The 27,279-nt window shown below is 42.7% G+C and overlaps 1 protein-coding gene across 1 annotated transcript; it reads left to right on the top strand.

Annotated features, from left to right (window-relative positions):
- Window positions 1–251: 251 nt before the first annotated feature.
- REC114 (REC114 meiotic recombination protein) lies at window positions 252–27,279 on the top strand. Its single transcript, XM_061999716.1, has 5 exons — window positions 252–407; window positions 883–972; window positions 18,128–18,301; window positions 20,030–20,098; window positions 27,121–27,279. The coding sequence occupies exons 1-5, from the start codon at window positions 252–254 to the stop codon at window positions 27,277–27,279; spliced, it is 648 nt and encodes a 215-aa protein (XP_061855700.1).

Raw genomic sequence — 27,279 nt, 5'->3', positions numbered from 1 at the left:
CGGGGCGCGGCACCGAGCACCGGTGACGCCACCAGAGCGGCAGCACCGCGCGTCAGGCGCGCGATCGCTAGGGAGCACGAGCCCGAGCGTGCGGCCTCATTGGTCCTCGTTTTTCTGCCGCCCGCTGATTGGTGAACAAATCTCCCCACGCGCTCTCTCTTCCCTTCTATTGGCTGCTGCTTCCCGCTTAACTCTTGTCTGGCCGCCGCCATGTCGCTCGCTGTGGTGTAGCGCGATTCCCTCGGGTAGGGATGGCGGTGGCGGATGGGAGTCGCAGCTCCGAACCGGGCCGCGCCAGCGATACCTTCCTCCTCGGCAGCGCCACGACGTGGCCTTTGAGACGCTACGGCCGCTTCTTGCCTCCGACGGACGGCGCCGAGGAAGAGCAGAACACCTCCTCTTGGAAGGTGAGGGCCGGCGCGGGGTGGCTCCAGTGGGAGCGAGGAGGCAGCTGTGTAGCAAGCAGTAATAAGTGAGATCTTTGCACTTGTCTTTTTGAAAGTCCACAGACAATGCAGGAATCGGGAGAGGTTTTGCTTTGTACATTGTTAGTGTAAACATACTAATGACACGATAGTGGCCCACTTCTTTTTTTTAATTATTATTCCTTCTTATAGCAGTGGCCTGTGGTATTAAAACCTACAGATCAAGTTGGAAGAGTGGTGGTTGTTCAGTGTAGCTAGATCTGTATATGAAGTTATAATTAGTAAAAAATTCTTAAATGTGCCTCCTGTCTGTGGGAGTGGAGAGCAAGTTGCATTGCTGAGAGGCAAATTATGCACCTCACTTTGAGCACTGATCTTTCAAACCTTTTATTTTGTACTAGAAATAGAAAATGGAGATTCTCTGCTTGCAATTTTTGTTTCATCTATCTTTTTAAAGGTTTGGGAATCAAATGAAGAATCAGGCCATCTAATCCTTACCATTGTTGTATCTGGCCATTTCTTTATTTCCCAAGGGAGCACAGTGTTGGTAAGTTTCTTACATATCAGTAATACTTCTCCTGCTGTATTAACTTCCTTTCTCTCCTCAGCTTCGTGTTCTTCTCCACTGTAAGGAAACTGCCAATTTTATTTTGCTCCTCAAAGTATTCCTGCGCTACTTTCTCTCTGCATTTATCAGAATAATACTAAATACATTATTTCAGACCAAGGAATAATGTTCCTTCTGTGGATTAAAAAAATCTAGATTAAGACCTATCACTAAGTGCCACAGATATAGAAAGATAAATTGTTTCTTTTCATGATTCCTCAGCCTAAGAAATCAGAGAAAATACACTGTTAAGAAATAGATACAAAACATAATTATAAATTCCTATAAGATTTGCTATGATATCTATCTAGTTTCTTGTCAGTGACCTGTTAGTATTTTGGTTTTGATAACTTAGTTTATCTGAGATTATGGATTTTTTCTGTGTTGAGTAATGCGATCTTAGATACATTAATGGAGACAAAACAACAACTTGAAAGATATGTCAACTGATTTTTTTCTGTAGCCTGTACTTAAGCATGGCCAGCTACTAAATTATAAAGATTTCACACTGATCACAAATTGGTTAAAGGAAACACTCCACCTAGAAGGAGCAGGTGTGATAGTCATGATAGAGAAGACCTGTGGTGCAAAGTGGGATTGAATAGATTCAGTACATATCAACACTCAGTGATGAGAACAAGTAGTAATTGACTGATAAATATATTAGAAACCTATTACAAACCAGTGAAAGACATTGCAATATTAAGCTAACCAAGACTTAAAAAATACAGAATATATTAAAGAGTATGTTATAGCTTTAAAAATGTATAAGTTTATGAATTAGGTTTTACTGTGCCTCTTAAAAGAAATACTTGTACATGTAGGAAAATCAAGGATACTCTTGAATTTGTTTGTCCTGTGAGTGCATTAAGAACATTGAATAGGTAATGAATGAGTTAACAGAGACCTGTCAGACTGGCTACCTGTTGTACAAGACATGGCTCACATATTTAGTGAGGCCAAGTGGAATGTTCTTGGACAAGGTAAAAATGTAACATGGGAAGTGTTGTGGTTTGGCCCAGCTAGCACAGAAGCACCACAACAGTCTCTTGTTCACTGCTCCCCGTTCACCCCCACCCTCGTTAGGATGGCAGAGACCCCAGCGAAATGGGAGAAAAGATAACCAAGGTTGTTGTGGATTGAGACAAGGGTAGGGAGGGCTGGCTGCTAATTATGGTTCTGTGCAAAACAGACTCCAGTACTTGACTTAGAGAGGAAAGTAAGAAAGTTTATTCTGCTACCTACAAGGAACAGAACAAAAAGCAAAAAGAGAGTAGGATGATGAGAAAATTACAACCAGCACTTGAAGATCTCCCTCCCCCATCCCTCCTTTCTTCCTGGGCCCAACTCAGTGCTCCTGGTATCTCTACCTCCTCCCCCTGTCAACAGCTTGGGGAGGGCAGGGAATGGGGAATGTGGTCAGTCTCTCACAGATGGGCTCTGCCGCTTCTCTCTTCTCAGATGAGAACGACTCCTTGCATTCTTCCCCGCTGTCCTTCCCACAGGACACAGTCCTTAATGAACTTCTCTGGTGAGGGGTTCTTCCCCACAGTTGCAGCTTCTGCAGATACAGGGTCCCTCCCCTGGGACATGGCCTTTTCTGGGCATAATTTTAATGAGCTGCTTTGGCGTGGGTTCTTCCCACAGTTACAGCTTCTGTGGATATGGGGACCCTCACACGGGACACAGCCTCCTCTGGGCATAGTCACTGGCCCTGGCGTGGGGTCTTTAATGAAGTGAGTCACTGCCTCTGATGTGGGATTTTTAGCAAAATGAGTCATTGCCCGTTATGCAGATTCTTTAGCAAAATGAATCGCTGCCCCTGATACGGGGTCTTTAACAAAATGCAAACAAATCTCAGCTTCACCAGTCCTCTCCATAGGGTGCAGGGGAATCTCTACTCCGGCACACCTTATCCTCTCTTTCCTCACTGACCTTGTAGTCCACATGGTTGGAGCCCACATGGTTCTCTCTCTCTTCCCAGTCTTTGCACCATCACCAGCTGGAAAAGAAGGGAGAGAAGAAAGAAGAAACAGGAAGAACCCTCCTCTTCCAGATTATTCTTAAAAAGTGATGTGGAGATGTCTTAATTGCTCCAGAAGTGGGTCTGGCTCAGAGCTGGGGAGAGTTTTGAGCAACTTCTTACAGAAGCTATTTTTACAGCCCCTTCCCCATTACCAGAAATGGCTGTCATGTCAAACTGTGACAGGAAGTATTTTAACAGTTGCATAGAATAAGGAAAAATTGTATGGAGCAATGGAAAATCCAGGTAGTTAAAAGAACTGCGACTGAAATGAGACTTGCTGTCATATACCAGGTTCTTAGTGGAATTGGTGCAGAATGCCTTTCTGCTGGGGCTGCTACTGTTTTCAGTATGATCAGACAGCTGTAACTGTTTAGCAACTAGTAGACATATTAGTCTGTAGAACATCCTTGAAATAACCATATAAAGGATAACTGAAAGTAATTTTTTAGTCACAGACTCCTATAACTAACTAAAATGCAAAAAAAAGGCACAGGCAGAAGCTGTAGCCCTTCAAAGACCGTGTCTGGCAACGACTGAATCTGGCAAGTAACAATGAACAGATAAAAGTGTGCTGTCATAAGGGATGAGTGCAGGAAGTATAAGAAAAGCTTTACAAAGACTTGTCTGAGAAAAGCACTTCCTTGTAGCTCTAGGTTTTAGTGGCTAGTGAAGCTTTCAGGCAGCTGCCTTGCTTGAAATACTAGATGAGGAATTTCTCATATCTAGCAGGTTTGTTTCAGCTTCTAAGAGACACTAAGGTATTGCAGTAACAATTCCAGCCTAAGAGTAGTTCGGAATAGAGGAGGTATGGACATGTTTGGTAAGTGTGACTGAAATATAGTACTGAGTTTAAAAGAAAAAAAAAATTAAGATTAAAAAGAAATATTTTGCGATGTTTTTGTATTAACCTTAAGGTCAACACCAACATTATTTTATTGTGTTTGAGAAACGTTAGCTAAAACTGCTGTTGTATGCATTTAAAACCTGACTGTTGATTCCTTTGAGTAAGTGTAATCGGGATCGTGCTGCAGGTGTGTTCTTTGCATACAGAACTAAACTGGTGTGAAGTGCACTGGTACCCCTATGCCTATTTATATTTTGCTGAGATTGGAGCAGTTGCAGTCCTCTCACCTTTCCCGTTAAACAAACTTGACTTGCTGAAAAACCCAGTAAATACCTGATCTGCTACTTCTGAACCTGGGCGGGAATCTTCAGAACTACGTTAAGTTTCCTCTTTGCCATGGATGTGAGCCAGCACATCTGGCTTCATTTTACTGCTTAGGCTTATTTGTTAAGCACAAGCTTCCCCTCTGTCCCCTCCTGCCTCCGAAATGCATCCCTTCTCCTAACACTATGCAATACTGATATATGGTGAGAAATTTCTTCTCCCTGGGACAATCATAATGTACAGGTATTTTCTCAGTCTTTGAAGAACCATCTGTGGAATCTCCTTAGTAAAGCAGCCATTATCAAATACGAGGATGATGCAGAAGGATTGTGCTAAAAAAGACAGCACAGACATAGTGATGCTGTTGACCAGTAGTTGGTAACAGCTTACAGTGCGATAGACTTAAAGCCAGCTGGAGCTGCACAGGCCACCAGTGAAAGTTTGCAAACTCCTTTCTTGAGATATGTATAAAAAAGCAGTTGCAATGCTCTGCAGTCTGTATTACTGCTGTAGAAATAATCAGCCTGCAGAAATGGTTCATCTCACTGGTTCTGTGTCTCTCTAGTCTCCTGTTCCCAGGAGCTGTCAGAAATCTGTCACAATATTTAAACAGGTTTTGCACCACTAACTACATATAGTGCTTTTCAATCTGTCACAGACCAAAGCTTCTCTCTGGGGGTCCATGATAATGGGCATTTTGTCACAAAGAGTCATGGCACAGGGTTGTGCTACAGAGAGAATGTAACAAGTGTGATAGAATGCTGCCCTTGTTGGAATGATTCAGCTTGTGGTTTAGCTATGTACGCTCATTTCTACTTGCTGGCCTGGGCTAATACACCTGCTGCCTTACTTGCATTGAAATTTCCTCTGATGTACTTACAGAACTGTTTCTTACTATGTAGTATCTGCATCCTTAAAGTTGTTGATGTCTAGTCTTTTGATCTATCTTCTAATCGCTGCTTTTGAGCCCATTTGATGTACAACAGGCTCCTGGTTTTGAGGGGACTGGATTACAGTTATCATGGCCTTGTACCTCTGCCTCAGGAACTCAGTGAGGCATGTGTGTCACAGGGACACCCTTTCTTTCTCAGCTTGAATAATGATGTTATGTTTTTGTAAAACTTCCATAGATGAATAATAAAAGGATTTTTTTTCCTTTCTAACAGTAACCCAAGAATGAATTGAACTGCTAACTAAAGAATTCATTCACTGGCTTTTATTTTTTCTTCTTTCTTACTGCAGCAGTAGTGGGAGAGCAGGAAGCCTCACCCCACCCCAAGAATTTTAAAAGGAACCATCCTAACTAAGAGTTTTTAAAAAATAAAGTCTTCATCCACCATCTGTAACAGAGAAAACTTATTAATTTGATGCTTTTACAATTGATTGATACTGCAGTATGATAGATTGTTCTTTCCTTTGGTTTAAAATTGTAAAGTGTGGTAAAACCAGTGCATTAATAGGTGCAACATACTTTGATTTATACCTCCTCTTTTCTTTAGGAAGGTAGAAGTTGGAGTGCACCTGTTCTTCAGTGGTGTGTACCTTTTGCAGAAGCCAAAATGAACTCCTTTGGCTGCCAGCAAGCTCTGTCTTACACTGGTAATACTGGGGGTGGACACTTTTTAAAAATTCCAGCAAAAAAATTGAAGTAACATACTAAAAAGTGTGAACTTCCAGACTTTGACTGTTCTGTATTTCACACAGAATTTTTCTTTGTTCATTCTTCTTAACAGTCATGTTAAGTGAACAAATGCTTGTCTGAACTCAGTGCTGATGAGCTTCAGGTGGCCAAACATGCTAGTGATGGCTGCCCATGTTTGCTCTTTGTGACCATGGACTCTAGCAATAACTTTTTTGGTATTTTGTTCAGTTGCTGAGTCATTCTTTCATCACACTTTTTTCTGGCCAAGTAATGATTTGTGAATGTAATGTACTCTCCTGTAATGTAATGTACTCTCCTGTAATGTGAAAATAAGAGAAGATAGCTTTCATGTAAATTACTTACTTAGTGAATCCTCTTTGGTTTCTACCTTTCATCTGCATACAGCTTTCACAAGGCTCCATTTGCACAAACCTGAGGTTGTGTAGAAATGGAAATCTATTTCATTGACAGTTGGATTAACGTGATCCATTCTAGAAAGAATAGTCAAGTGTTCCTTACTTGACACCAAAATGTTTTCTCTATAATGGATGTATTTATGTGTTCTCTTTCTCCTTTTTATTTTCTTAAAGCAGGAGTGTTAAAAAACTTATCTTTTTCTTAAAGAATTTTACCTATTTAGAGCTAAGTGGGACTATGACTCTTCTAAGACCTGTTTCTAAGAACATTTATAAAATAGTAATAATATTCACATATCCCAACAACTGGGGTTTTTTAGATACTATAGAATTATTTTAATGAGCAACAAAATAGAATATTTGAGGAATTCTCTAGCAGTCTTTTTGCTAATGGAAGTTGAAATACCATTTTCTTGCCAAAAAGAATGCTGCTGTGTCTGTGCTGAGTCTCAGCACTTATAAACCAGGCAGATCAGGAAATAACCTTGTGCTGCATGTGTTGCTATGCAGTGAGGTATCATAGGTTTGAAACTGTGGATTGCAGGATCTGAGAATGCTCTAGAACCAGCCGCTAAAGTACTTCCCTGCTACCGTAACCTGTAATTGCGGGCACGTTCAATGTTTCCGTCAGTTGTTCAAAGAAAACAAATTATTTACTTCAATGGCTAAACTTTAGGGAATGGGTATACATTCAAGATCACTTTAAACATTCTTTAATGGCACTGCTAGGGACAGATTTGAGGCTACCTTAACTGCTTTCCTTTAAAATTACAATCTACTTCTTGTCATCAGCCAAATGACATATGAGGAGGGTAAATGGAACTTCAGAGCATGCAAAAAATCCCTGATGTGTAATGCAAACGAAAGACTGTTTTGATTGGTTTTTTTAAAATGAAGTTCTTCATTTGGAATTAAATTACATAACATTTTTAGGACCTATTTTTGCTGCAGTGTTGCTTAACAGACTGCATATCTTAATCTAGAAAAATTCATATACTGTAGATAATGGATTTTTACCAGGAATATCTCAATAACATCTATCAATTTCTGGCCATACTTGCAAGATACATCATATTCTGTTTACCGTAACTCTTATTTCATTTTCCTCCTTTGAATCAACACATCATGATTATGCTATTTTGGTGTTTTATTCACCTTGATTCTGGTGCTAGAATTATTAATATCCTACAAATTAAACAAATGGAAATTGTGAAGAGGACTTATTAAATAGGATAAAATTAATCCAGAGTAATTGATTTGTGACCTGATCTTTTAAAGCATAAGCTAGATGTCCTTAGTTTCTTCCTGGTCCCCTCCTGACTTCTAATAAGCTAAGAGTACTTAGGATAAAGTAGCGTCTAACCTCATTAATTAGGCAGCCATTCAACAGACACTCAGATGTTGCTGCTGCTCTGTTTGCCGTGCCTCAGACTTAGGCACCAAATTTTTGAGATGATACTCTCCATAGTGCTTTGGATAGGTGAAGGTCCCTGTGCAATAAATGAGGACACCTGACACGCCTAGAAAAATGACCAGATTCCCGTTGCTGCTTAGTGAATCACTGAATCATAGAATTCTTTTAATTGGAAAAGACCTTTAAGATAATTGAGTCCAACCACTAACTTCACACTGCCAAGCCCACCAGGAAACCATGTCACTCAGCAACTCTGTAGTGGTTTAGGCCCATCCGTGGACAAAGGACCACAATTAGACTTCAGTACCACAGACTTTGGAACTCCAGAAGGACAGGGGCTTAATTGCTGCTTACAATCTTTGTCAGCCCTCCCTGCTCCAGCATAGGGTGCCTCACAGGCCAGGCAGCCCTGCACAGGCCACTCTAACATGTGTTCATCCTGTGGGCTGCAAGTCCTCTCTGCCTCCTGTGTGGGTCTGATCTGCGGCCCGCGTGCTCTGCAGCATGGCCTATGCCATGGCCGCTTCCTCGCACAGTCTCTTGCCCATCCGGGCATACTCACCTGGAGCTGCTGGTGGCTCTCAGTCCTGCCATTGCCCTCCATGGGTTGCAGGGGTACAGCCTGTGTTCTCACCATGAGCTGCAGTCTGGTGCTCCTCCTTCCTTCCTCCTTCTGTGACTGTGGGGTCTGCATGGTCACCTCCATCTTGTATCACTCTTACACTGCCTACTGAGCACTTCAAATTCCCGTTCTTAAATAGTGATGGCAGAGGTGCCAGATTGGCCCAGAAGTGGCTCTGAACCCAAGAGCCAGGGGAGAGTCCGAGAACTCTTTACCAGGTCTGCACTGCAGACCCCTTCCCCCTGTTACCAAACTGGTGTCATTGCAGCTTACCTTAGGAAATGGATAGAGTAAGGAACTGATACAAGTGTATCTCCCGAAATTGAGCATGGCCTATGCAAGTAGAAGACTGCTCTGTTTCCTGGGGAAATGTACCATGGTGTGGTCCAGCCTAAATGGGAATGGTGCAGCAGGATGTCTGAGACCTTTAGCTTCTCTCTTCTGACGCCTTGCTCTGGTTATTGGACGGGACCACTCTGACAGTGATGCACTGGGATGTTAATGAAGTCAGTAAAAGTCCTTTGATCTCATGCTGAACTAATAATTTCTTGCAAGTGCACGTTCCCAACGTGGGATACTCATTTGACTCCTTAATTTCTTACACTATACAATGCATTCAGACATTCTGAACAAACTGTTTATGTGCCTTTCATGAGCCAATAGGCTCATATAAGTGGAAGTCTCATTTGGAGAATGTATATCTTTGTGTGTGGTATTCTGAGCTTTTGTGTGTCTTTTTAGTATTGGTTGTAGCTTAAGAGCAGGGTAATGTTTGTGGGAAAAGGAAAGGGGTTTTTTTTCCTAAGCTATTGTTTACATATAGTTCCGTTTCAGTTGAAATTGTCTGTCTCAGGAATGAGGGGATCCAAACTGATGCAAGCCAGCTTAGCTCAACTGTTACGCAAATGACATTTCTTAAATGTGTATTATGTTTTAGTTAAGATAGAGTTGCCTAAAGGCCTTGCAATCTAACATAAAATTGATTACCTGTTCCCGTGTTCCTATGTTGCTTAGCAATACAGAGTTTCTAGATGATACAATAATAAAAATATTCATAAATAACCTGGAATACCTTGCAGCGTTGATCACGGGCCTCGTTATTCAGCATCTTTTTGAATGCTGAAATGTATAAGCAGAACTAAAGTATTTCCCAGTCAATGACAGACTAGACAGCTGTAAGTCCAGACCAGCATTAGTGGCTTCTCTGCCTCGTGTAAGGTCTGGTTACATCTTGCCCACTTCCACATATTTGGAAAATGTTGTGCTTTTTTTTCCTGCTTCAGATTAATTCCTCTCAGGGTCTTCCCTCTAAGAGGCTTAGATTTTGTCAGAAATGTATGAAACTGTTTTCCTTTAATGCAGTGTTCTTAAAAGTGTTATCGGGGAGAGAATGACATAAGGAGCATAAGCATGGTAGAACAGCAACGATCAGACTTTGAAAAGTGCTGCCATTTACCTCCTCAGACTGTAAATGTTTGAGTTTTTATGTCCCTGCCCAGTTCTAAGTTGCCTTTTTTTCCAAATTCATGATTAATCTTACCCTGTTGCCTCTTTTTGCTCATGCCCAATACTGCTCAGCAGTGCCCTACACTGAATGCAGCGAGGCTCTAGATGGTGCTTCCTCAAGGGCAACAGTGACCACAGCTACTTTGCTATTTCTCTCAGTGTGGTCACAGCAGCACTCTGGAGAGACTACTTCTTTTTTCATTGTCGTTAAATCTGCTCTGGACAATTGAAGAGTCAATTCATTAATCCCTAGAAGACACAGAGTATAATCTAACTATATTGCCAAGCAGTTTCCAGGACCTAGTCTACACTTAGCTCCTGGATGTTGGCAGAGATCCTCTTAACTTGCAGTGATGGAACAGGGATCAGATTTATTTGTCGGTGCTCTGAATTAATTTACCTAACTTCATATGCAGATTCATAACTATGTCATTGTTGACAAAAAAGAGAGAACTGACCTTGTTAGGAATCTTATTTTGTCTTAATTCAGGCAGTTCCAAATATAGTCTACGGTGACTGAAGTAGCATGGAAAAGGCATAAGGAACAGAGTAGACTTTAACATGGTGCAAAATTACGTTTATTTACTGCTTGGAACTGATGAAAATCTAGAGGATCTTGACTGTAGTGTTGGTTACTGATATAAACGATTTAATGATGGAATTCAGCCTGAGTAGCTCTACAGCTACAAGTTTGCCTGAAAGATTCCCTCTCCTCATTCAGGTCTCTTGTATTGCTCAAGTACTGTGTTGAGTTTGTCTGTTTGGTTTAGCTATTCTTAGTTATTTGTTTCTGCTTAGCAATATACAATCAACCAAAGGTGCAAGGGGAGAGGAGATACTTCCTGCCTTGTTCTTCAGTTAATTAAACTTGAATTAACTTAAATTTCAGTTAATCAGATTTGGGGGTTGGAGTTAAATAATTATATATACATAAATAAAAATTCCAAATGCTGGGTTTTTTTCCAGCATTTACCTCAGAAACCAGACATATAAAAGGATGACAACCTGGGGAACATCAGTAAAATAGGTAGTACAAAAGTTAAACATTGTTTGCCTTTTATGATTTCTTTGAAAACAGTTATTATTTTGAAGAGACAATATTTGTTCAGCCTACATCTTACAGTGAAAGAAAAAACACCATAAAAGAAGACTTAACACATGAACAGCTATATTTAAATAAACACATGTGATTTGTTTCAAAACGAGTAGCTATTTGAAATGAACGGAATAAGCACAAGTGTCTGCCAGTTAGAGTGGCCTAGTGAAAGAATGGAATGTTAGAACTGCTTCACTGACAGCAAACCAAACTTTGTGGTTTGGTAGTGGAATTGGAGGAAGACCAAGTGGCAGTGGAGAAATTCCCTATGGCTGAAAGCATGAAGCATGTAAGTATGTAGCCATCATGCTCTAACCCAAAAGTCATTTCCTAGGCTGGGTGGTTGACCAGGACATAGCGTGGCTACGTGCACAGTTCTTAACTGGCCCGTGTGTTTTCAGAAGGTATGGATATTCCCCTCAATACAGGTAAGTTAAAAGATGTTCAACGTTTACAGCTTTAAAGGAAATGAATAGGTCCTTGTGCTAAGGTGAAATTCACCTTATGTTAGTTGTTTTTAATTTCACAAAAATAAATGTAAATGCACTCAGCTTACTGCATTCCAAACAGTGAGAGCAGTTACTGTCATATTATTTTTATGAATGTCAAGAATATACCCTTTCTGGAAGGGAAGAGTTGAAAATGTTTTTTTCTTCTTTATATATTCCAGTTCTACCTATCTAATTTTTCTCTCTGTTCTGTCTTGAGAGCACATCTCCTGACTCATTCAAACTCCTCTGCATGAAGTATGTTTTCTGAGACCAGTTTCCCTCCTTCAATGTGCTGTTGGCTGTACTTTCCTTCTCTAACTTCAATTCTGTTTTCCTTGCTCCCTTAGTAGATCCCTACATGAACACAGCACAAGCTGATGAGCATTGTAGTTGGATGTCACTCCATGTCCTCTCTAAAGTACTTCTTACGTACAGTAGACAAATCTGCGTCTTTGTATTTTGTACAGCTCTGTACTGGGATCTCTTTGTGATGCATATGCACAATTAATCATGATTTTTTTGCTGTCACAGATGCCGCTATTTCCATGGTGTTGTCACAATTGAAATTTTGTTTAACATAACTTCCTGTTGTGCACAATCACTAGTCAAACTTAATGGTGCTTTTCCATTTTCAGCATTAAATAATCTTTTGAGACAAAACTCTGTAGGCATGAATGTCCTTATCCAATTTAAAATGAACATATTCGATAGTGCAAATGAAAATATGACATCAATGCTACTGACTATTCTAGAACTGTTTCAGCACTGCTTCACACATATTCACACATTTTTCTTAGCCTGCTCATCTTATCCCTCAAGCATTCTGCTCAGTATCATCTCCCTTAACCACTACCACACCCCCCACACCCTCTTTCCTCCATAATGGCCATACACTAAGCTCTCATTGGGCAGGTGTTTCTAAAGAGGCTAAAACTGCAGCCCCCCAAAGTATGAGTGTACAGAGGAGGAAGGTATTTCACAGGGTTCCTTACATTCAGAATGCATGACAAACTGACCTGCTTCAGAGACTTCCTACTGTTTGACATCAGAGAGGATTTTGTCTGTATGTGGCAGCCTCAGGGTACTAGAGGAGGCCTCCTGTTCCACTGTTTGAGCAGTAGTGCAGCTGGCAACCACCAGTGTAGCAAGTAAGACACTTTTCTGTTGTGAAGTCTATCATTTGCAGTTTGTCCCTCTTTGGATCCAGATTCCTTTTCTAATTCCTGTAAGAACACAGAATATCTTGGTACTTCCCATTGCTTGCAAACTGAGCTCTTGTTGTTTTTTTGACCTCAAGGCTTCTCACATCTTTGCAAGTTCTATTTTGAGGGATTCTGTGTGTGCCCAGGGCAAATGGACATGCTGCAAGGGACTGGCCTGTCTTACCTGCTGTCAACACCTATTCTTACAGAACAGGGGAATAGTCTTTTGTCCCTCTGATGTGAAATATTTTGGGAATGATACTTGCATTTCATCTTATCATTAAGGGGTCTGTCTTAGCAGGTGTCTGATCAGCTATGTGTCTGTGATCCAGTTTGTCTTTGGTTCATTGCTTGTCAGACATTCCTCTTGTAAAAGTTCAGCTAAAAAGGCACATGCAATTACAGAATCACAGAATGGTAGGAGTTGGAAGAGAATACTAGAGATCATCCAGTCCAACCCCCTGCAGGTCCACCTAGATCAGGTCACAGAGGAACGTGTCTGGGTGGGTTTGGAAACCTCCAGAGAAGGAAACTCTACACCCTTCTTGGGCAGCCTGTGCCAGGACTCCCTCACCCTTACATAAAGAAGTTTTTCCTTATGTTTAGATGGAACTTTTTGTGTTCCGGCTTTTGTCCACTACCTGTTGTCCGATCTGCATGACACTATAATGCCAGTGCAGTGTCTTACCAAGGTGACTTCTTGTACCAAAATTGAATGGCAGATACTTTTCCAACCTGGACCTGCATGAGATGGATATTGACTCTGCAAAACCACACTGCTGACAGTCCAAAATAGACATGACTTGTGGCTCCTGACCCTTGGGACATGTACAAAAAGCACCCCATGAGAAAAGCTGTGGTCATTGAAAACTTGCGTTCAGATAATTTCTGAAACTAGGCAATTTCCTCCCTGCCTGTAAATTTGTTTGGGCCCCCCCAGCCCCACTGGACTTTGCTATTGAATGACTTTGTGGCAGTCTGGGGAAAGTACCTTGGGAGACCAAGGCCATTGTGTTGCAATTTTTATATCAGGTTTTCAGCTTCCTGAGGTATTTTTATAGAATGCTAAGCAGTCTTGTCTTCTTTGAAGAGACTGACAGTTATGGCAACTGGAGTATAAAATCATCTGTATCAAGTTATCAAAGCTGCTTCTTGTTTACCTGAAGTCCACATATAGAAAATGCCTCTCTGGACCTTAAGTAAACCACCTCCTGTCTCATTTCTCAGCTGTGCCTCCCCTCTGCTGCCCTCTCCAGCAACTTCAGGGGATGCAGAAGAATTTCAAGCTGTCTATTGCAGCTGATTTATTATGCATTTCATGATGCAGCACATGCACAAACAGAATTTAATCACATGGACACAGATTTCATCACATGCACAAACAGAAATGTATATGGAAATTAGAATGTACCTTGACATAGTGTCTTTACTGGAGTGATAGAATGAGATTTAATTCCTAGTGGGGGAAGTTGCAGGTATGCAGATGACTAATCTTTGTTAGGGATTAAATTACATCATATACATGTGTACTTCAGAGTGTTGCATGTTTGCAGTGCAAGTAGGTTGTGTTCTGCTTTGTTTCAGGAAGGCTTTTCATTAATCAATTCCCACAAGTGGCTACAAATAGCAAGAAGAGCAGACTGCCTGCTCCTTCGTGCACAGTCAAAGGGAAGTTGAGTTGCTTTTAATATTTCTAATAGCAAACAGTTCTTTATAAGATTTCTTAATATTATATAAAATAAACCCAAAGTTCTGAGATACTGTAAATTATATAAATTAAAATATTTTTTACTCTAGATATTAAACAAGAATGGATTGAATCATCTTAATGTCTTCTATAACTGGGTTATATTTAGGGCTTTCAGACTGCTGAGAGTTAGCTACAATCTATCTGCCATGCTTAACAGTTAAAAAAATGAAGGGATTCTCTTACACATACAGAAGCATGTTAGCTACAAGTCAGGCTTCACTTTGGCAAAGTATCTAAACAAACAATTATTTAGGCACCTGGCAGAGTGGTGGCAAGTATTTGGCATTCAAGGCGGTGTAGGGGGCCAAGGTTTCCTGTCTGGCCCTCAGATCTCATGAAAAGGCATTGGTCAGCCTTTAAATAACTAACTGGCACTTGCTTGTTACCAACTGATCTATAAATCTCAGCTTTCTTACTTTTTACATGAACTGTGAGAAATTCCTTATTCTTTTACACCATGCACTCACCAGGTTTTTCAGGAACAAAGCCTGTTTCAAGATGGGAAGAGCTCTCCCTTCTCCCCTTAGTTTCTAGGCTCTGTTGTTTCAGCAGAAGCAGCTGCCTCTAGTTGAACCATCTCTACTTGACAAGAGAATTCATTGCTAAGGTAGAAATGAGGATTTGGGGAAAAGATGATGAGCACCTTGTTCAGTACTAGAGACCAGTTTATCCTTTTGCACTGTTCACAACACCGTTAAGGCATAAAAACATCTCAACCATTTGGAAGTGTTCTGGCCCTCTCCCCCAAGGGGTTCTTGTCATTGCAGATAATAGCAATATCCAGAATAGCTGAAATCTGGAGTAATTCCCATTTAGTTGTATTTGTATCTTCTATCTAATTTCTTTATGAAAGATGCATAAATATTTCTTCCTGGGGTATTACGAACCAAACAATATAGTCTGCAGTGGGGAAGATGCCTTGCTAATTGGAAGATAAAAGCAAAAGGCATAATAAATGTTTAAATATAAGGACTGGCTTGTTTCAGAATAAGCCCAGGGTAACGGCAGCAGCAGGAACTGCAGAAATAAGTATCTTAAACTGTTACGAATTCATGGGTTATGCTTGTCTGAAAGCAAAATACTTTTGCTCTCTGATTTTTGTCAAATTTTTACAAAATATGGTCTGTCACTGAAGAAGCTGTTGCAGTAATTAGTTCTGATTAATCAGTAGATCATCAGTTTCCATGATGGGTAATCGAACCAGTTCCCCAACACAGATTCTGCTACATTTCACAAGAAACACAAAATCAAAATCATAATGACTTTGAGACTTGAGCCAAGCTCCGAGGGACAGTCAGGAAAGGAGGACCATTAGTGGAGTCTTAAATGAATTTGGTGCATCTAAATGTTGACTTACATAAATCCACATGACTTAAACTGGATTTAGTGGCACTGCAGTGCTTCTCTACGTTCTAAAATGTAGCTGAAGTGATTCCTTAAATGCTGGCAGCATTTGAAGCTCTGTGCTAATCTTCAAAAATATTTTCTAAAAAAATCCAGGAGCCAGCCACTGTGGTAAGGGCTCATGTCTCAGCCCTGCTAGACACAAGTAAGGCAAGAGTCAAGCAGAGGAAGGCAACCCATGTTTTCAAAAAGCAGTTCCTAAATCTGAGTGCAGCTAAGGACGATGGGCAGCTCACTCTTGCACTGCCATTTCTGATTTATCTTGTTCTTGTTTTTTTCTAAGTAATTCGTATTGCATTTATGGTCAAACTTACACCTTAAGAAATAGGATTTGAATAGGACACTCAGCTAGCAGAATGAGTTTCTTAACTCTTTTGAGAAGCTTAGTGTTAATATACTTGAAGGAACAAGACACATAGAGAAGATATGTGTTGTAGATCATATAGAACTCAGCTGTGGGAACTTCTCTCAGTGTCCAAGAGTGCTGCTATACCTGCCGGATGCACCCCTGTCCCTCACAGGCCTGGCCCTGTCTCACACAGCTCCACCGCTACTGATCCTGGCTCTCATTTGCCTTTGAGGTGCCTCTGTGTAGAAAATCTTTTCAAAATGAAACCATTTGTAAACAGTAGCAAGACAAATGTTAATATTCTTGCATTAAGTAATTTTCCTTCTTACTGTCCTCATCAAGCTCCTTGCCTCAGTACAGGACAAAGTGCAAATTTGATGATCCAAGTGACCTCGAATTTCCTTAATACTTCAGCTCTTGTATAGTTCAGGTACACAGTACTTGATGCTAAAACTTAACATCATCTCAGTTGAATTTGAGTGTCCTCTCTCCAGAAAGGAAAAATATCTAATTTACAAAGACTGTTGTTGTTTATAAACTTCAATCTTAAGTACTTAGCATTCCTTGTGAAAAAGCGGAGGGTAAGACAAGTAGCTTGGACTGAAAAGGGATGTTAAGTATTTGGAGGGGTAACTAAAACAAAAGTTCTTTGAAAGTCTCCAAAAGGAATTCAAGTTCAGATACAAGTCACCTTTCTGGCATCTTAATGAAAACTCAACCTGTCTGGCACATCGTCTAGTCACTCCTCAGTTATGTGAAGTTGATGTCTTAGAGGAAGCGTAACTGGGCACTGGTAAAGTAAGTGCTACAGTTCAAAATATTTTGACATTTTTTCCCTTTAAAAGGCACAGAGACAAGCTTTTATGGTTACAGTGCCCTAAAAAGCATTTCATGCAATACAAGCATCTTAAAATAACATGCCTGTAAACATACAGGCTGTCATGGAGACTTGGTTCATCTTTGAGACAAACATCTTTCAAGCAGAAGACATCCTGGTATTCTTGTCATCAGCAGTCCAGCAGCATGTCTAGTCATGAAATGAAATGAAATCCTGGAAAGGTGAAGACTCAAATCAGCTGAGTCAGACAAAAAAACTTTCAGAAAACTTTCTTTTCTAGTACTTTTAACTGGGTTTTAAATTGGAAGTTTTAAGATCAAACTGAAAGTCCTATTAATTCACTCCCAAAACAGGAGCACTCAATATGTATCTGCCTCACATCAGCTGAAGGTGCTTATCACACACAGCAATCTCTCCAGCCTTTTCAGGGCAGTTTGCTGGACCTTGTGTCCTTAAAATTATCTATTATGCTACAGCCCAACAACCTGTACTGGGGGTCAGTTCTATCCAGAGTTGTTTATTTTTAGTATTATTTCACTACTTAACGTAATGCATTGGAGTTTCTTGCACTCCATTAACCATCTTGGCATCTGTGAGTAACAGCAGCACTCAGCTGGAGCCTCAAACTGAATTTATATGTTCAGCTCTGCAAAGGCAGACCAGGTAAGGCAGGCAAGGCTGGGTTTGATGCAGACAAGAGCAGAAATCCTAAACAGAACGTATTATTCCCAGAACTTTTGGGTTAGATTCCAAAGTTAACTTCTGTTTACTTTAGTGTCTTTTAATTTTTTGGCACAAGTAGCTGTTCAAGGCTGGCATAACATGCTAGAGTACTACTTGCAGCAACAGTGAGACCTTAATTTCTGTGCTAGAGATGTAGAATGTTTGTCATCATGGCGAGGTTTGTCCACTTGGCTAGACCTTTAATTTGTTGTCAAGTGGCTGTCCTCACTTACCTTAAACTGATTCTCAAACTGGGACTCACAGTCTTCTGGTTTAGCTGCTAGGAAAAAATGAAGATCCAACAGAGAAAACTTGTTTGTTTTTAAGTCAGTGCAGTGATCCAAAACTTTATTGCCTTCTTACTAACTTTAACAAATAGATATTTAATGAAATGAAACAGTTTGAAGGAATTCACGGTTAATTTCATTTCTCTCTGGGTTTTGAGCAGAATGAGTGCCGCATGTTTCGCATTCAGTTCGGCGGAGATTCAAGAGAGCAGATGCTGGAACATTGCTGTAGTTGTGTTCAGAAGCTTGCAGAGTATGTGCCGGTTCAAGCCCCTGAGGAGCAGAGCCAGCAGCTCTACCACAGCCTCAGTCAGCCAGCCAACGTTGGAAAGCAGGTATACACCAGCACTACTTGTAGTGAGTGAGAACAAAGGGGCAGAAAAATAGAAAAATCATCAACTATTAGATCTGTAACTGGCAGTTTTTTACTTCTGAAGATTTTTTTTTTTAACTGTGAGACCATCTATAGGAAATACAATATGATAAATCAAAAAGTCAGTTTGCCTGCAGGGAAACCTTGTTAGTGAAGAGTAGAGTTGTTCCAGAAGCCAGTGGCTGAAGCTGGCTGTCATCTTCCCATTTACTTGGCACACCTCAAAAAAGTGAGGAGAACGAGGCTCAAAAATAGAGTCTTAACTCCTCAAAGCTTATTGCAACAACTCCCAGAGCAATCCAATCTCTCCATTTTGGCCTCCCAAGAGGTCACTAATAACAAAATTGTTACACACATTTCACGTGATCACAGGAGGAATATCAGCAAGCACATAAAATGAGATTTATAGGTGAGAAAAAAAGCTTTGTTCTGGGTTTTGAACTCCTCCTCAGCTAGGGAGCTTGAAGAGAAAAAATTCTGCAAGGCAAATTCTGCAAACGTAGGAAATTACTACTCATTAAAAGAAATAGCAGCAAGCACTGCAAGCCCAAGTGTTACCAATTCCCAATCAGATGGTAGTACAGTTTAGTGAAAGATCGTATCTGCTGGGTACACAAGAATAGGGGGCAGAAGATGAGACCCAACAATTTTTGTTTCCCAACAGTCAGCAGAAATCCACACTGATGGAATCATAGACATGTTTTTTTTTGTAACTCTTCAGGTTAAGAATACAGGATATGAAAAACAATCAGACACACTGAAGTAAGATTTTGGGGTGGGAATAGAATGTTTCCCCTCTCCAAGGCAAAGACCAAAGGTAAATGAAAAGCCAAAGCCAATTAGTATTTGAGAGGGTGACTCAAATATATGCTCTCCTGGGTATCCAGAGGATCACATTTACAACCTCTAAAACCATCTCTGCAGCTAGTTTAGCCAGGAAAGCTCTGTGGTAAGTGATAAAAATATTGGGACCAAGATTGAGCCCTGTAAAAGGAATGTCAAAGCTTTCAGGTACATAATTTTCATCATAGAATATGTGAAGGTCCTACTCCACTGGACACTGGAATCCTATTTGGTAGAGAAAGGATGGAGGGATAAAAAACATACCTTGCTAACCCGGCTCACACCATTTCCAAAAAGGCATAAGGGAGACCTTCAACAACTGGTATTCAAGACCTATTGTTTGATCTTTGAGTTAATTACCTGTACTTTGGGCGTGGCACATTTCCTCATCAGCTAAAGAACAGAATGAAAGATAAAGGAAGTATTTCATGGCAGAATCTTACTAAACACCAAGAGTTGTGCTGTTGGTGTGAATGATGTCTCTTGCTCCAGAAGGCAGAATGAAAACTTCACTCAGAAAATAGAACTGACAACTCAGGCAAGAAGCCTTCTCCTGGAGAGCATTCATGCACAGCATTTTGTACAGCTACTTCACATAAGTAGTTTAAAAGTTACCTTAGCTTAGACATGACAGTTTTAACTACAGGCTCCTTATTTCATGTCTTTCCTTTTCCAAGCCTTGAGCAGATGTGTGTTCAGGTTCCATTAAAAAAAGAGCCTTTTTACTGCATAAGGTAGCTGAGCACATTCTCTGCCCATTGTCTCTAAAAATGGAAATACTTCCCTTCTTGCACATACCCACACTCTGCTTTGTAACAAGCCCTTATTTGCATTTGGTATTTTGTAGCCAGATGAGCCTCTACCAGATTCCTGTGCAAGTCTTGGAGAAAGAAGATCTGTAATACAGCTAGCACAGGTAAAAAAAAAAAATCAAATGAGTATTTAGATCCTGTAACTGAATCACTTGGGGAGCAAACTATCTCATGTTCTGTAAACATTTGGTAAATGTCTTCACCGAAAATGAGGATGCCATCATCTGTGCCAAAAAAAGCACATGCAATGAGCTGGAGCTAGGAAAGAAACTGCAAGCCCAGATTTTTCACGGTGCAATTATGCCATTTGTGTAAGAAAAAATGTCACGCTGAAAGCCACCAACTACCCAGAGGTCACATCTGAAGAAGCAGCTTTGTCTCAATGCCTTCTTTGCCTCTATCTATACTGCTGGAGGCTGTCCTCAGGAGCCCCAAACTCCAGAGGAAGTCAGGTTAAAGGAGGAGTTTTGTTTGGCTGATGGGCACTGGGTTAAGGATCAGTTGAGTAATCTGTATGTACATAAATCCATGGGCCCCGATGGGATGCACCTGCAGGTGCTGAGGGAGCTGGCAGAAGTCATTGCTAAACCACTCTCCATCATCTTCGGTAAGTCATGGAGAACAGGAGAGGTGCTTGAGGACTGGAGGAAAGCAAATGTCATCAAAGAGGGTAAGAGAGGAGCTGGGTAACTACAGACCAGTCAGCCTCACCTCCATCCCTGGAAAGGTGATGGAACAACTTATCCTGGGTGCTGTCTCCAGGCATTTAAAGGACAAGAGGGTCATTAGGAGCAGTCAACATGGCTTTAGCAAAGGGAAGTCACGTTTGACCAACCTGATAGCCTTTTATGGAGATGTAAGCAGGTGGATAGATGGTGGTAGTGCAGTGCATGTGGTTTATCTGGATTTCAGTAAAGCATTTGACACTGCCTCCCACAGCCTCCTGGCAGCAAAACTGAGACAGTGTGGGCTGAATGATCAGGTAGTGAGGTGGATTGTTAACTGGTTGAAGGGAAGAGGGCAAAGAGTGGTGATCAATGGGGCAGGGTCTGTATTTGGTGGAGTCCCTCAGGGGTCAGTGCTGGGACTGGTACTGTTGAATATATTCATTAATTACCTAGATGAGAGAACAAAGGGCACTGTCAGCAAGTTTGCTGATGATACTAAACTGGGGGAAGTGGCTGACACACCAGAAGGCTGTGCTGCCATTCAATGAGACCTGGACAGGCTGGAGAGTTGGGCACGGAGAAATCCAATGAAACTCAACAAGGGCCAGTGCAGAGACTTGCATCTGGGAAAGAATAATCCCATGTACCAGTACAGGTTGGGGAATGAACTGTTAGAGAGTAGTGTAGGGGAAAGGGACCTGGAGGTCTGGATGGGCAGCAGGATGACCATGAGCCAGCAATGTGTCCTTGTGGCCACGAAGGTCAATGGCATCCTGGGGTGTATTAGAAGGGCTGTGGGCAGTAGGTGGAGAGAGGTTCTCTTCCCCCTCTACTCTGCCCTTGTGAGACCACATCTGGAATATTGTGTCCAGTTCTGGGCCCCTCAGTTCAAGAAGGACAGGGAGCTGCTGGAGAGAGCTCACCGCAGAGCCACCAATATGATGGAGTGGAGCATCTTCTTTATGATGAAAGGCTGAGATAGCTGGGACTCTTTAGCTTGAAGGAGACTGAGGGGTGAGCTCATTAATGTTTACAAATATGTAAAGGATGGGTGTCAGTAGGATGGAGCCAGGCTGTTCTCAGTGATGGCCAATGATAGGACAAGGGGCAATGGGTGTAAGCTGGAACACAAGAGGTTTCAAAGAAATACACGGAAGAATTTATTCACTGTGAGGGTGACAGAGCACTGGAACAGGCTGCACAGATGGGTTGTTTAGTCTCCTTCTCTTGGAACATTCAAAACCCACTTGGATGAGTTCCTTTGTGACCTACTGTAGGTGGTCCTGCTCTGGCAGGGGGGTTGGGTTAGATGATCTTTTGAGGTCCCTTCCAACCCTTAAGATTCTGTGATTCTGTCAGTTATTAGACTGCAGAAGTCACTTTTGAGGTCACAGCTTCAGTCTGACAGGATCAGCTATCCTTGTCCCACAGCCAGCAATCCCCTGGTTCAGCTGTCTGCTTCCCTTAGAAGCCCAGGGTGAGGCCGTGTTTAGGAATAACTGGAAGGTAACTGCTGCCTGTTCACTGTAAATTTGTGAGAAAATGCTCCTGTTTCCAGACTCTGGTTTTGTGCAGTTGCTTCTATGAGACTTTCTTACCCTTTTTCCATATTAGGATGATCAAGTCAATGTTTCTGCACATCACTGATGTAAGAGACAATTGCTATGCTCCCTATTACAAGTCTATCATCTCTTAAACCCAGAAAAGCCTTTTCAACACCTCTCTCAAGAAAGCACAGTTCCCTGTACTTCCCTCTCTGTGTGGAGCACTTGCTCTTTGGTTCCCAGCAGTTCTTTTGTCCTTGCACAGTGCAGTGAGCATGACCCAACAAAGCAGTCTCTGCCTTTAGCCACCATATTTTTCATGACTAATCTATGCTATAGAAGCAATGGGAAATGTACAGTAATGCCAACATGATAACTTTACTTCTAAAAACTGCTGTTCTGTGGTTCTTGTGAGAGCACAGTACCTGCTTCAAACAAGGCTCTCTGCCAGCAGGGCCTCTGCTGCATACATTCATCCACCTCTTGCTTGCACTACTAACAAATTCCCCAGCACAAAAGGACTCCTGGATATAGTAGTTTCCTACATCCTCCTCTACTTGTCCCTCTGCTTCTTGGTCAGCTCAAGGCAACTGTGCTGAGCTGGAATCCTCCCTACATTGCCTCACAGGCTTGCCATGCCAAGTTTTCTCAGGGCTGAATTTCTTTTCCCTACTTGAACTTGAGAAAAGCCCTTTCATCTGCTGCTCTGGAACATGCCCCATTTCCCCACTGCAGGATGCCAGCAGAAGCGCTGCATCTTCACATTCTCATCCTCATTTTAAAAAAGGTAACAATCTTTCAGGATATTTTTCTGTCCTGGGAAGAGAGCAATAGTGCTTTATGAACCAGTAAGATCAGAAAAAAATGGGAGGTTTTATATAATCCTCTCACAAGTCAAACACAGCCATGCTGCAGCTGTGAGTGTGCCCAGCTCATCTGCCCGTTGTCATGCACTGATCTGGGTTCAAGCAGCAGTTAACGGGCCTGGCTGGATGTAACAGCAGTCCTGAGCATCCCCGAAGAGAGCATCCCCAGCACTGCCCCTGTCAGCGCATCAAAGAAAGAGACCAACCTATGTGTGACAAGGCTTTTAAAGCAAGATTTAAAGTGTCAGGCATTCCCCTTGTACTAACACCATTCACCTTGGCTCACCTCTGCACCTCATACCTACCTCACCATGAAAAACATTGGAGTGAGTTTTTTCGCACCTGTTGTCCTATGCCAGGTATCCCAAAAGCATCCATAACTGCTGCTGTTTTCATGACCTTAGCACAGACAGGTAAAGCAAATTAAAGGCTGAGGAGCCAGTGAGGTCTGAATCATAGAATCATCATAGAATCGTTACAATTGGAAGAGACCTTTAAGATCAAGTCCGACTGCTCACCTCACACTGCCAGGTTCACCAACTAAACAATGTCCCTCAGTACTTCATCTGCGCATCTGTTGAATATCTCTAGGGGTGGTGACTCCACCACCTCCCTGGGCGCCCGTTCCAATGCTTAATAACCCTCTTGGTGAGAAAGTTCTTCCTATTGTCCAATCTAAACTTTCCCTGGAGCAACTTGAGCCCATTTCCTTGTGTCCTATCATTCATTACTGGAGATAAAAGATTGACCACCCACCTCACTACAACTCCCCTTTCAAGTAGTTGTAGAGAGTGATCATATCTCCTTTCAGCCTCCTCTAGGCTGAACATCCCCAGCCCCCTCAGCAGCTCCTCATCAAGCTTGTTCTCTAGAACCCTCACCAGCTTTGTTGCCCATCTCTGGACACGCTCCAGCACCTCAATGTCCTTGTAGTGAAGGTTGTAGAATTGGACACAGTATTTGAGGTGTGGCCTCACCACTGCTGAGTACAATGGGATAATCACCTTGTTGGTCCTGCTGGCCACACTATTTTCATACAGGCCAGGATGCCATTGGCCCTCTTGGCCACCTGGGCACACTGCTGGCTCATGTTCAGCTGGCTGTTGATTAACACCCCCAGGTCCTTTTCCACAAGACAGCTCTGAAGTCTGGGCCAGGCAATCCAGACAGTTTTTTACCCATCTCAGAGTATGTCCATCCAAGCCATGGGCAGCTAATTCCTCTAGGAGGATGCTGTGGGAGACTGTGTTAAAGGCTTTACTGAAGTCCAGGAAGACCATAGTCACAGCTTTTCCCTAATCCACTAAGCGAATCATCTTGTTATAGGAGATGAGGTTGGTTAAACAGGACCTGCTTTTCATAAAGCCATTTTGACTGGGCCTGAACCTTTGGTTAACCTGTGTGTGCCTCACAGTGGCACTCAGGATTATCTGTTCCATAACCCTCCCTGATACTGAGGTCAGGCTGACAGACCTGTAGGTCCCAGGATACTCCTTCTCACCATTCTTTTAGATGGGGGTCAATTAGCCATCCTCCAGTCCTCTGGGACCTCCCCAGTCAGTCAGGACTGCTGGTAGGTGATGGAGAGTGGTTGGCAAACACTTCCACCAGCTCCTTCAGCACCCTCAGGTGGATTCCATCTGGCCCCATTGACTTTTGCCTGTAGAGGTGGAGCAGCAGGTCACACACCATTTCCTCCTGGACTAAGGTGCCTTCAGTCTGTCCCCCATCCCTGTCTTCTGGCTCTGGTGGACGAGTGCCCAGAGAAGGCCTGGTTTTAGTACTGAAGACTGAGGCAAAGAAGGCATTTAGTACCTCAGTGTTTTCTTCCTCCTTGCTCACTATGTTTCCCTCTTCATACATTAAACAGTGAAGATTCCCCATCGTCCTCCATTTGATGCTAATATATCTGTAGAAACTTTTCTTGCTGTCTTTTATACTAGTGGCCAGCTCAACTTCAAGCTGAGCCTTGGCCCTTCGAATTTTCTCCTTCACAACCTAGTAGTTCTCCTGGGCTGCCTGACCTTTCTTCCAGAGATCATAGATTCCCCTTTTCCTCCTGAGCTCCAGCAGAAGCTCCCTGTTCAGCCAGGGTGGTCTTCTGGCCTGCTGGCTCACTTTCCTGCACATAAGCACAGCTTGATCCTGCACCTTTAAGATTTCCTTCTTGAAGAATGTCCAGCCTTCTTGGACTCCTTTGCCCTTCAGGACCGTCTCCCAAGGGTCACTGGCTACCAACTTCCTAAACAATTCAAAGCCTCCCTCCAGAAATCTAAGCTGGCAGTCCTGCTGATCATAGAATGGTCATAGAATCATAGAATGGTAGGGTTGGATGGGACCTTTAGAGATCATCTAGTCCAACCCCCCTGGCAGAAGCAGGTTCACCTAGATCAGGTCGCATAGGAACATGTCCAGGCGGGTCTTGAAGACCTCCAAGGAAGGAGCCTCCACACCCTCCCTGGGCAGCCTGTGCCAGGGCTCCCTCACCTCAACAGTGAAGTAGTTTTTTCTTATGTTTAAGTGGGACTTTTTGTGTTCCAGCTTCATCCCATCACCCCTTGTCCTCTTGCTAGCGACTACAGAAAAAAGGGATGTCCCAACCTCCTGACACCCACCCTTTAGATATTTGTAAATGTTGATAAGATCTCCCCTCAGTCTCCTCTTCTCCAGACTAAACAGCCCCAGTTCCCACAGCCTTTCCTCATAAGGAAGATGCTCCAGTCCCCTGATCATCTTGGTGGCCCTGCACTGGACTCTATCCAGCACTTCCCTGTCCCTCTAGAGCTGAGGAGCCCACAACTAGACACAGGACTCCAGATGAGGCCTCACCAACAATGGGAAGATTTTGTACAGCCATTAACACATTTAGAAGGAGTGGTAGTCCTGGCTGCAGCAGGGCCTCTGAACTGAAGTTACACAATCCCAGAATGGTCAGGGCTCAAAAGGACCTCTGGAGATCATTCAGTCCAACCCCCTGCTAAAGCAGGTGCACCTCGATCAGGTTGCATGGGACGTGTCCAGGTGGGTTTGGAAACCTCCAGAGGAGACTCCACAACCTCCCTGGGCAGCCTGTGCCAGAGCTCCCTCACTTCAGCACCAAAGAAGTTTCTCCTTAGGTTCCAGCAGAACTTCTAGCTTGTGCCCGTCAGTGGGCATCGCAGAAAAAAGACTGGCACCATCCTCGTGACACCAGCCCTTTAGGTGATTATCAGCATTGATGAGGGCCCCTCTCAGCATCATGTCTTGCAGCCTTTCCTCCTAAGAGATATTCCAGTCCACTCATCACCTTTGTAGCCTACTACTCCTTTAGCCCATCTTACATCCCACGGGAAAGCTAGCAGCCCCCTCCAGCCCCTCAAGTTTGAGTCAGGACTGTTGCACAGGAGCAGCAGTGCAGGATGTGGCAGTGCTGGGAACTGCCTGATAACCTACCAATCTGTTGGACTCACGCATCTCTCCAGCAGATCTGTGTCTGATGGCAGTGATGAGTCCTGGGGGTGCTCAGGCTTCCACCTCCTCAGCTCATGGGCATCTGCTCTGCGCTGCCACTAGTTTTACACTGAGAAGTGGCGTCATGCATGTTGTTTGCCCAGCACAAAGGGGAAAAGCTGGGGGAGGGGGTTACACAGGCATGAAAAGGAAGTTTTAACTTTAAAAGCCCCATCATTCATTTCATCAGTCATCTCACTAAGCTGAGACACGTATTGGGTCATCCTTAACACAGGTGAAGTGCCAGCACATCTGCTTCATATGGGGTCCTTTGTCTCACACAGACCAAGTGCTTATGAGGCAGCTGGTCACCAGGAGACTGACTTAAATAAATGGCAAAGGGTTGAAAGGTGTGTAAAAGCTTTCATGTGATCAGTGCCAGGTGCAGACAGGATTTCTCTGCCAGACAGGCTGTGCACAAGACAGAGGTCATAGCAAAGCCTTGTTCTATAGCAATGTGGGCTCTTGATAGCTGCAGTGCCATGGAACCCACACAGCATCACTTTTGATGGCAGAGATCAGCACAGGACTTTTGGGTTGTTTTTGTTCACTTCTGCAGTCGGTGCTGAAGACATCTGCTCTGCCACTCGTGTACCAGCACTCAGTGTGGCAGGCCGGAGAGCTGGGGCCCTTCATTCGCTTCTGTCTTATGGACCAGAATTTCCCAGCATTTGTGGAAGATGTGGAGAAAGAACTGAAAACACTCACAGAGGGCTGA

The sequence above is a fragment of the Colius striatus genome, chromosome 7 (genome assembly GCF_028858725.1).
Source record: "Colius striatus isolate bColStr4 chromosome 7, bColStr4.1.hap1, whole genome shotgun sequence".
Classification (NCBI taxonomy): domain Eukaryota; kingdom Metazoa; phylum Chordata; class Aves; order Coliiformes; family Coliidae; genus Colius; species Colius striatus.
Note: the sequence above shows the minus strand (reverse complement) of the source record. Positions and strands in the feature narration are given on the sequence as shown.